Source organism: Orycteropus afer, unplaced genomic scaffold (genome assembly GCF_000298275.1).
Source record: "Orycteropus afer afer isolate SDZICR_OR568_19922 unplaced genomic scaffold, OryAfe1.0 scaffold00383, whole genome shotgun sequence".
NCBI lineage: Eukaryota > Metazoa > Chordata > Mammalia > Tubulidentata > Orycteropodidae > Orycteropus > Orycteropus afer.
The window spans coordinates 2112571-2124756 of NW_006921970.1; the positions used below are offsets into that span (position 1 = coordinate 2112571).

The 12186-nt window shown below is 36.4% G+C and overlaps 1 protein-coding gene across 1 annotated transcript in view; it reads left to right on the forward strand.

Moving 5' to 3' along the window:
• EPHA3 (EPH receptor A3) overlaps positions 1–12186 on the forward strand; it is a 615096-nt gene that overhangs the window by 52901 nt on the left and 550009 nt on the right. The window contains exon 2 of the mRNA XM_007953272.1: positions 6560–6624. Within this exon, the coding sequence (XP_007951463.1) occupies positions 6560–6624 (65 nt within the window). The remainder of the gene's footprint in view (positions 1–6559; positions 6625–12186) is intronic.

Consider the following 12186-nt stretch of genomic DNA (forward strand, 5'->3'; position numbering starts at 1 on the left):
AAAAAAAAAAAATTACTTATAATAATCAAACAGTTAGCCTGAGCTCTGATTACTCAGCAGACACCATGCAGGCAAGAAGGCAATGGGACAGCATATATAAAAGAGTGAGGAAAAGAACTTCCAACCAAGAATCCTATATCCAGCCACATTATCCATCAAATATGGGAGCAAAATCAAGACATTCCCAGACAAACAGAAATTAAGGGATTTTGTGAAAACCAGACCAGCCCTACAAAAAATGCTTAAGGAAGTCCTTCCAATAGAGAACTCACAACAGAAATCAACAAAATCAGGATACGTGGCATCAACACTAAAACCAAATCAGAAATAGATGCTCAAAATAAGACCATAAAACATTGTACACTAAAAACCAAGGAAGCCAATCAGCACATGACAACAGCAACTAACCTATTAGAGGGAATAAAACTTCTAGGTACATTCTTCCAAATGGAGAGGAAAACAGGACAATGTTTTCACAGAAAGCACTATTCTAAAAATATAAAGACAAGAATGTACTTCAAGGTAACCACAGAGAAAATTAACGATTCCTCTAAGCAAATCCAGAAGGAAGGAAAACATATGGGTTTAATATGCACAAAACCAACAATAAAGAAGAAAAGAGAGGAAGCATTAGACAACAAACCAAACTCAGCACAGAAAAGTATATAGACCAAGGAAACATCAACAACACAACAACAAAAAAACACATTAGAATGGCAGCAATCGATTCATACCTATCACTAATTACACTCAATGTGAATGGACTAAATGCACTGATCAAGAGAAAAAGAGTGGCAGACCAGATAAGAAAAGATGACCTGACCCATCAATATGCTGCCTACAAGAGACCCACCTTAGACACAAAGATAAAAACAAATTAAGAGGCAAAGGATGGAAAAAAATATACCAAACCAATGATAACCAAAAAAGAGCAGGAGTGGTAATATTAATTTTGGATAAAATAGACATTAAGGTGAAAGACATCATAACAGACAAAGAAGGATATTATATGATGCTGAAAGGGTCAATTGACAAAGAAGAAGTTATGATAATAAATATTTATGCACCCAATCAAAATGCTCCAAAATACGTGAAGCAAATATTAATTTAATTAAAAGGAACAATAGACAACTATACAATAGTAGTAGGAGACTTTAATACAGCACTTTCAAAAAGGGACAGGTCAACTACAAAACAATTCAACAAAGATATGGACGAACTCAACAATACAATCAACGAACTCAAACTCATAGAAATATACAGAGCATTTTACCCAACAAAAACACAATTCACATTCTTCTCCAGTGCACATAGATCCTTCTCCAGAATAGACTATATGTTAGGACATAAAACAAGCCTCGATAAATTCAAAAGCATTGAAATACTACAAAGCATCTTCTCAGACCACAATGCTATAAAATTAATAGTAGGATGATCAAGGAAAAAAAATCAAACATATGGAAGCTAAACAACTCACTGCTCAAAAGCTACTGGGTAATAGAACAAATAAAAACTGAAATAAAAAATTTTCAGAAACAATGAAGATACATCAAACCAAAACCTATGGGACACAGCGAAAGCAGTACTCAGAAGCCAATTTATAGCAATAAATGCATACATCAAAAATGAGAAAAGATAAAAAATCAACACTCTAACTCATCAACTCCAGAAACTAGAAGTAGAACAAAAGAATCCTACAGTATCTAGAGGAAGGAAATAATAAACATCAGAACAGAAATAAATGAAACAGAAAACAAAACAAAACAAAAACATAGAGAAAATCAACAAAATCAAAACCTGGTTCTTTGAAAAGATTAATAAAATCGATAAACCATTGGCAGATTTGACAAAAGAAAAAAAAAGAAGATCCAAATCACAAGAACTGTAAACAAAAAGGGTGTCATCACAACAGAACCAACTGAAATAAAAAAAGATACTGACAGAATATTATGAAAAACTGTACTCAACAGATTTGAGAACCTAGAAGAGATGGACAAGTTTCTAGAATCACAAGACATACCTAAACTATCCCACTCAGAGACAGAATACTTGAACAGACCTATGACAAAAGAAGAAATTGAACAGGTCATAAGAAAACTTCTCACAAAGAAAAGTCCTGGCCCTGATGGCTTCACTGGAGAATTTTATCAAATATTCAGAGAACAGTTGACACCTATGCTACTCAAGCTATTCCAGAACATAGAAAGAGATCGAATACTTCCAAACTCATATTATGAAGCAAGTATAACACTAATACCAAAACCAGGGAAAGACACCACTAGAAAGGAAAACTACAGACTAATATCCCTCATGAACATAGACTCAAAAATCTTTAATAAAATCCTACCCAACAGAATCCAACAACATATCAAGAAATCAATACAGCCTGACCAAGTGGGATTCATACCAGGTTTATAAGGTGGTTCAACATCAGAAAAATGATCAATGTAATCCACCACATAAACAAAACAAGAGAAAAGAACCATATGATTATATCAATAGGTGCAGAAAAGGCATTTGATAAAATCCAACATCCATTCCTGTTCAGAAGTCTCAGCAAAATAGGGATAGAAGGGAAATCCCTCAACATAATAAAGGGCATATATGCAAAGCCAACAACCAACATCATTACTAACGGAAAAAGACTCAAAGCATTCCCCTTAGGAACGGCAACCAGACAGGGATGCTCTCTATCACCACTTCTATTTAACATTGTATTGGAAGTCCTGGTCAGGGCAATAAGGCAAGAAAGAGAAATAAAAGGCATACAAATTGGCAAAGAGGAACTAAAACTATCTCTCTTTGTGGATGATATGATCCTGTACATAGAAAACCCAAGGGATCCAATAAAAAACTACTGGAACTAATAGAGAGGTTCAGCAAAGTGGCATGATACAAGGTCAACATACAAAAATTAGTTGGTTTCCTCTACACCAACAAAGAGTCCTCTGAGAAAGGATTAAGAAAAATAATACCATTTAAAATAGTGCGAAAAAGATAAAATATCTAAATAAACCTGACCAGAGACACAAAAGAGCTATACAAAGAAAAATATAAAACACTGCTACAAGAGACAACAATGACACTACATAAATGGAAGAACCTACCTTTTTCATGGGTTTTGTTGTTGTATACGACCTAAAGCAATATGCACATTTAACGCAATATCAATCCAGATTCCAACAATTTTTTTTAAGGATATGGAGAAACCAATTACTAATTTCATATGGAAAGGAAAGATACCTCTGATAAGCAGAGCACTCCTGAAGAAGAAGAACAAAGTGGGAGGTCTCACACTCCTGGATCTTAAGAACTACTTACTATACAGTAGTCAAAACAACGTAGTACTGGTTCATTGATAGACAGATAGACCAACGGAACAGAATCTAAAGTCCAGATATAGACCCATCCTTCTATGGACAACTGATCTTTGACAAAGGTCCAAAATGCATTAAATGGGTGATGGCAAAACTGGACGTCCACCTGCAGAAAAATGAAACAAGACCCATACCTCACTCCATACACAAAAACAAACTCAAGCTGGATCAAAGACTTAATTGTAAAACCCAAAACTATAAAATTCATCAAAGATAAAATAGGGACAAATCTAGGAGCCCTAATTTATGGCATAAATAGACTATCAAGTATAAACCAGAATGTTCAGGAGATAGAAGAGAAGCTAGATGACTGGGAGCCTTAGACTAGGAGCCTAAGGCACTAGACTGCTAACCAGAAGGCTGGCGGTTCAAACCCACCAGCCACTCCTTGGAAGGAAGATTGGGCAATCTACTTCCATAGTGATACTGCCTTGGCAACCCAAGGAGGGGTCGCTATGAGTCAGGGCCGACTCGACAGCACATAACAACAACAACAACATGTGTGTCAAAAGACTGTCAAAAGGGTAAAAAGAGAACCCACAGATTGGGAGAAAATATTTACCTATAATATATCTGATAAAGGACTTATCTCTAAAATCTATAGAAAATTTCAACACCAAAAAGACAAATAACCCAATTCACAAATGGGCAAAAGACTTGAACAGATACTTCACCAAAGAAGATATACTGGCAGCCAGCAAACACAAAAGAAATTGCTCATGATCATAAATCATTAGAGACATGCAAATCAAAATAACGTTGAGATATCATCTCACCCCAACAATAGTAGCAAAGTTCAACAGGTCAGAAAATAACAAATGATGGTGAGGTGTGGAGAGATCAGAACTCTTGTGCACTGCTGGTGGGATTGTAAAATGGTGCAACCATTGTGGCAAATGGTATGATGTTTCCTTACAAAACTGACAACAGAAGTACCTTGTGACCCAGCAATTCCATTACTAGGAATATATCCTAAAGATCTGAGAGATGGCGCACAAACAGATAAATGTACACCTATGTTTATCGCAGCACAATTCGCTATAGCAAGAGATGGAAAAAAACCTAAATGCCCATCAACGGATGAGTGGATAACCAAATTATGGTACATGCACACAATGAAATATTATGCTACATTAAAGAACAATGAGGAATACGTGAATCATCTCACAATGTGGATGAACCTGGAGGACATTATGCTGAGTTAAATAAGTCGCTCGCAGAAAGACAAGTACTTTATGAGTCCATTACTGTAAAAAGACAAAAAGGATTTGCTTGGGAAAGGGAACTCACTTTGTAGGTTACCGGGATGGGGAGGGAAGGGGAAGGATTCCTTTTGGGCTGGTTGGGGCCCACACACTAACCTGGATAAGGGGAGGGATATACAGAAAGGGTCTGTGACCACCATGATAACATTAGGAAATGGGAGACCACCGAATTGTGCACATAAGAGATAGATGATAGATACTAATACCAACCAGTGTGTCCACAATACTGCATTACCATTAATACCAAGCACCAGGCTACAGGTAAACACATAAACACCTGAGAGGATCACATGGGGGTGAGTGAATAGGAGTATACTCTAGACCAAGGATAGATTCAGCGGAGGCTAATCTTGCACAGACACCAGTTTTACAAAATACCTGCAGTCCTTACAGAAACAACAGAAGACAGACACAGAGTAATCCCTCACAGACAGCCAGACACTATGCGAGAGAAATCCAATAGATCTACCGTCTCAGGACCATAGTACTGGGGGACACCAGACTCAATTAGCACAACAAAATACATAAAAGCCTTTTTCCACATCCTACATTGGTGAGTAGTGACTGGGGACTTCAAAGCTTTCAAGCGGCCCTCTTGATGCAGTGAATGGTCTCCTAGCCTCGGAAGTGAAGAAGAATCCAAAAAAAAAAAACAAGGGTATTTGGAAGCAATCAGCCCTAGGACAGGATGGCCCTCGAGACCAGAAGAACTAGATGTGGCTTGGCTACCAATGCCAACTACTCAGGAAAGGATCAAATCTGGAGATCCTGTATAGAGTGGGAGGAAAAATGTGGAACAAAATCCAAAAACTCAATAATGACCAGAATTACTGGTCAGATGAAGTCTGATGAGATCCCCAGTACCATGGCCCTAGAATAAAACTCACTCCCAGGGGCTGGCTCTCAGCCCAATGGTTAACAAGATATGTTGTTGTTGTTGTTGTTATTTGCCGTCGAGTCGGCCCCAACTCATAGCGACCCCTCCTTGGGTTTCCGAGGCAGTATCACTACGGAAGTAGGATTGCCCAACCTTCCTTCCGAGGAGTGGCTGGTGGGTTTGAACTGCCAGCCGTCTGGTTAGCAGGCAAGTGTCTTAGCCACTATGCTACCAGATATACATACATGCAAACCATTCAACCCAGGATGATGCACCCATATACTCTATGGTAATACATCCCTTGGAGCAATAGACCCCGGGACACCAGAGGACCAACATTCAAATTGAGGAAATGCAGGACAAACAGGAGTGAATAAATATGGGGGTCACAGGGGGTGGGTTACAGGGCAGGGATGGGAGGAGACTGGTTTAGGGTTGGGCATGGTAAATGGGGAATGAAACTAAATGCACACATAATGTTGAATGTAAAACAAGCTCTTAAAAAAAAAAAGGTACATATTAGAAAATGATATTGGCCATATCACAACACGTGCAAACAAATACTAATCCATGATGGAACTGTATTTAAAAAATTAATTCATAATGAAACCATATATAAGTTTATCAAATACTAGTCAATGCAGTTTATATGCCTATAGCATTAATGTGGTTTCCTATTTTTCATTTTAATTGTTTAGTGTTTTAATCTGTAATTATTCTATCAGAAATAAGTATAAATATATTGAATGTTTGCAAATATATGTTTGTAAACAAATACAAACAGCTTAAAAAGCCCTAGAAACTTTCGATGGTTTTACTTTCCCTCTGTTTTTTGTCTTTTTGTTTGTTTGTTTTAGTTTTCTTCATTTTATAGTCATTATTAATATAATAAAGATGAGCGGTCATCGTTTTTGTAAATATGCTGGATTCGCTTTAGAACCATTTGATATAATCCTCAACAGCAGCAAGAGGTAACATTAACTTAACAGAGGCAAGAAACGATTTATTTAATTGTGTTGTGTCTTTGTATTTTCTTTTAGTCAATCTACTGGATTCAAAAACAATTCAAGGGGAGCTGGGCTGGATCTCTTATCCTTCACATGGGGTGAGTTCAGTCCACTATTGAAAGGGAACATGAATCTGTCCAATGACTCTTTGATGGAGCTTGAAGGAATTATTAGTACATTCTCCAGAACAATCTCCTGTAAACTTGTGAATGTTATGTTTATAAGTTTGTTCAACATATGGACTAACAATATCTAATAATTATCTCCAACTTTATTTTTAAGAATATTGAGATTTCTTTTTTCCTCTGAATGTATCAATTGTTTTGAGTAGACTGATGAAATACTCTAAATATTTCCAGCATAGTATAAATGATCTAAGTGACATTGTCTAACATTTTGAGTGTGTGATCAGAATAGGTGAATTGAGAAGATTTTCTAAATGCCAAGTAATGTAGAAAGTGTGTATTTGGAGATGGTGTTGTAGCTTTAGATTAACCCTGATGACTGTTCTAGAAAGAGGTGAGGGAGGGTTTATTTAGCAAGTATATCAATTTATGTGCTCTTAATTTCTTTGTTTAAAATATTTGCAACTTCTCTAGGTCACTTTAAACTGTGGATTTTGTCTAGGAAATAACCTGATGTTGTCTTCAAATTTTAAACTTTTTATATCACTTGAGTAGTTTGTACTCACACAGATTATTGAAGTGCCTTGTGGCATTTTGGTGCCTTAAATGTTTAGGATGAGCTCCTTGTGTGAGAAATTTTACTCTCTTCAAAAAGAAGAGGGTCATACATTACGAAACTTCTTGTTTCCATACAATTGTATAATAAAAGCCTACAAGTATCTTTTTGTTTCCAAGTGTAGCCTATGCAAAATGCAAACTACTATTTTGAAAGATTTGTCCCTGGGACAAATTTGTATTTTCCTTTTCTCCAAGTCCTCTTTTCAGAGAGGTGACAATCACATCTATTTAGTACGAGGATTCAATCTTAGACTTTTGTGCCTAAACATACTCATTTTTAAAGTAGTACCAGCTTCTTTATCAAGGGATGTTTTACATCAGGGATACTTCATCTATCTGTCATCTTTGTATCTGCTTCTCTTCCTGGCACACCTTGACATTGACAAAATGCCAAAAGGTATCACCTAATCAGGCCTTTGTCAGTTACTTTAAAGGAGACAATATGAAGTAAGCCAGAATTTGGTTTTCCCACAGGCATAAAAGGAATAAAATGACTAGGATAAAAACACAGCCATAGTAGTTATGAAGAGTGAAACAAAATTGTGCTGGAAAACTCATTTAAAACTGGTAACCCAAATGTCAGATTTAACCTTAATTTTTATATTAGAAATTTGAATTTTTATTACTCCATAAGGAGCTCTGGTGGTGTAATGTCTAAGGCATTTGACTGCTAACCGGAAGGCTGGTGGTTCAAACCCACCAGCCATTCCTCGGAAAGAAGACTGGGTAATCTACTTCTGTAGAGATATACTGTCCTGGAAACCCAAGGAGGGGTTGCTATGAGTTGAATTGACTTGATGGTAATGAGTTTGGTGTTTTTTTATTTATTTTTATTTTTTATTACTCCATAAGATAATATACCATAGAAACTTGCTGCTTAAGGATATAGTAAAGTAAAAATCATAGTGCTTTTTACTAATGGGACCTTATATGTGTATTTTTCAAAGCGACAATAAAAAATAAGTTACATTTAAAAGCAGTACTCTACCTCATATTTTCCTTTTAAGAAATTGTAGAGATGAAGCATTTCATTATAGAGAGAATTTGTGGAAAATTTTGGACTTCATTTTACATGGTTAAATAATCTCATAGAGTTTTTGATGAAAGAAGGTTGACACTTGCATTTTCAGAGATGTGTCAGAGTAAAAGGAGAATGTATTAACACTGGAGTAAAAGGGGGATGTATTAACACTTTGCTACACTGCGTGTGGTTTACAGGCCAGCAGCATCAGCAGCAACTGGGAGGCTATTATAAATGCAGATTCTCAGGTCCTGCCTTGGACTTTCTCAATCAGAATCAGTATCTTAACCTGAGTAATTCATAAGCACATTACATTTGATAAATACTATCCTAGGTGATATACCTCTTGACTTTTCCCATCCCTTGCCCAATTTTCCACCTGCATTTTGTTTAGGAATCTCTTGTAATTTTCTCAGTTAACAGTTTCCAGTTTCTCATTGCTGCCTCAGAGAGCCTCCCTCTGGTGCTTTGGCCTCCTCTTCACTATTTTCTGTTGGTTGATCTTTTTGCAGGTGTGAGTTCCCTGATTTTGATGAGTAAAATAGTCTAAAACAGCTGCTGAAGCACTTCAAGTTTATCATTAAAATCTGCAGAGAAAAGAAAAAAAAAAGTCTCCCTAATAGATCATGATATTTATCTCGTTGTTGTTATTTGCCGTCAAATTGGACCTGACTCATAGCAACCCCCCCTTGACTTTTCAAGGCGGTATCACTATGGAAGTAGATTGCCTAACCTTCCTTCCCAGGAGTGGCTGGAGGGTTTGAACCCAAAAATCCAAAACTAAAATGGAAGAGAAGAAAATTAACCATGTAATTAATTATCCTGTGGTGATATGTACTGTTTATTTCTTTTAATTTTCTTTCTCCACATTATGATAACCATAATGTTCATGAGGGTAGCTTGACAATGGTAATAAAAATATTAGATTAATATTCATTCTTTTTTTTTTTTTTGAGAAGTTGATAGCACCTTTAGGTGGAAGCACTACATAGTAAACTTGTATTTGAGATTTAACACCATTAATTGATTTTTACTGCCTAATATTTTTCCTAATTTTTTTAAAATATGGCAAGGTATGAAATAGTTTAATCTTGTGTTTCTTTTGTGTTTAATGGAGATAGATGGTTAAGAAAATTGTGGTATCATTGTCACACATTTTTCCCTGAAAAATGACATGTAAAAGTTGGAAAGAACTTTGAACTTGTTATTGTTTTAAATAATTGATCCTAATAAATAGCTGTGTATCTGTTTGGAAGTTAACAAAAATATGAATGTAAACATCAATGGAAGAAATTCTAGTTATCATTCTAGGCCATGTTGCAAACTGTTCTGTAATCTGGGACAGTGGATTTCAATAGGGGGTGGGGAATGGCAGAGGATTTTGCCCCCTATGGAACATTTAGCAATGTCTGGAGACATCATTTGTTGTCACAACTGGTGTGCGGAGGTCAGTGCTACTGGCATCTAGCAGGCAAAGCCAGAATGTGGATCTGGCTCAAAATATTACTAGCGCAAGCTTAACCTTGGGAACCGTGGGCTCCTAAAGAGATTCTGCAGCTTCTTTTCTAATATCCAACCCTATGCCTATAATAAACTAAAAACAAAACAAAACAAAAAAAAAACCAAACTCACTGCCATCCAGTTGATTCTGACTCAGGGCCACCCCCACTGGGTTTCAGAGACTGTAAATCTTTACAGAAGTAGATTGTCTCATCTTCCTTCCATGGAACAACTGATGCGGTTGAACCGCTGACCTTCTGATTAACAGCTAACTGCCTTATTGACAACGCCACCAGAGCTCCGTATGCTTGTAAGAAGCTCAAATTCCAAATAAAAAACATTTTTAAAATAAAAAAATGGTCGATTCTAATTGGAAATGAATCTTTCATAAAATGAGCATATCAGTTGATCAATATAAAATTATTTTGGGGGAAATAGCCAACAATGGTTCACTCCATTTATTGTTTTTCCATTTATATTTTCCCTTTTCCCCAGAGAGATATTTATATATAAAATCTGATTGTTAACCCATATAATTTTCTTGAGAGGGTTATTTACATCTCTTTTTGTAAAGAGTGCTTCAAATCTTAGAGAAATCCTGATACTCTACTATTAGAATGACAAATTCTCCAAATAATATCTGGGAAGAAATTTCATAAAACTTTGGTTTTCATGATTTGAAGCACACAAAAATAGTCCTCAAATTTGTAAACTAAAATTACCTAGAGTTTGTGAACACCCATTCTTTTTCAATGAGAAAATGTTATTGGGAGTGGACATTTTCTGAGGCCATGTTTGTTTACTTTAGTAAAATAGACAAGCAATTACCTTTTCTGGCTCTATACACTATTCTAACATAAGAATGATGAGCTTAATTATTTTCAGACATTTCAGTAAATAATATGATAATTTTAGTATTTATTGATTTAGCGGACAATGAACACATATGAAATATATATATATATATACATTATTAATATATATATATTTAGAGGACAATGGACACATATGAATATAATTGGATTACAACCTAGAAAGATAGTCTTTTGTTTACCACAGTAGATACTAAAATAGATTGTTTGATTTATGATGTCAGTCTACCAAATAAATGTTACTAGACTGTTAATCTCTACACAGAAAGGAAGCAGAGCTACATAAATTTCACTGAGAATACTGACAATATGCTAATTAAGTAGTACAAAGAAACATGAACCAAGATTCACAGAATTAAAAATAAATAAATGTAAATAAATAATAAGGAGAAGAAGAGGAGGATTTGAGGACAGTACGGAAAAACCACTGTCTGAAATGGGTAATTCGTGTGTTTTGTAGATGATAGAAAGAAGCCTCAGAATTAGCAATCGTGAACTTATTTTATTTTCTATCTTCCTTCTTTTCTTCATCTCTTTCAGAAAAAAAAAAATCTAAACTTTCCTCAGATACTATTAATTCCTTAACAGTGATAATGTACTTAAATAAAAATATTTTTGTGGCAAAAATAAATACCATTTCTTGCCCACCCAATATCTGTCCTTTGCTTTTCTTTGATGATTGAACACTGATAATTGTTCAGCTATTCATTCACCCTCTCATGTGTCTATGAGAGCTAATTATGGCATTCCAGTGTTTTAGCCAATGATAGGTCTAGGCCAGAGCAAATAAAGCCTGTGCAACTGGAATAGAATTCCAGTGACATCTGGGGAAAGTTTTCTTCTTGCTAAAAAACCAAACAGCCCCAGGGTTACAGGTGAGAAGAGACGACGCAGGGACACCAGAGTAGCAGGCTGGAAGATCAGGAGAAAGGGGATAAAAGCCTTGAACCCGGACAGAAGAGCAATCAGCCGAAGGGATTAGGTGAGGAGGGGAAACTCAGGCCCACCCAGAGTAGCAGGCCGGAAGAGCAGGAGAAAGGGGATAAAAGCCTTGAACCCGGACAGAAGAGCAGTCAGCCCCAGAGATACAGGTGAGGAGAGACAACTCAGGAACGCCCAAAGAAGCAAGCCAGAAGAGCAGGAGAAAGGGGATTAAAAGACAGGAAGCCAGACAGAGGAACAGTCAGCCAGTGGGGGTGATACGAGAAGTCTTGTGTGTCGCTTTGTCCTACTGTGGTGACATGTAGACTTGAGTTTTGAGGCTGAGCCTCTGGTGTTTAAAACCTGGTGCACAGGTAACAGCCCAGCTTATAGACTGAGAAAGACTAGAAAGAAGGAAGAGGCCGTCCACTTCTGAAAGAATTGGCCAGGGAAAACCTTATGAATAGCAAAGAAACACAGTTTGGTACATTACCGCACACCTTTAAGAATAGTCCGTTTAGGCTAAAAGGCTCTCAAAATAGGACTGGGAAAGAGCTGCAACATCTGAGTAAACCTAGCCTTACTCATACGGAAAAGAGAAAG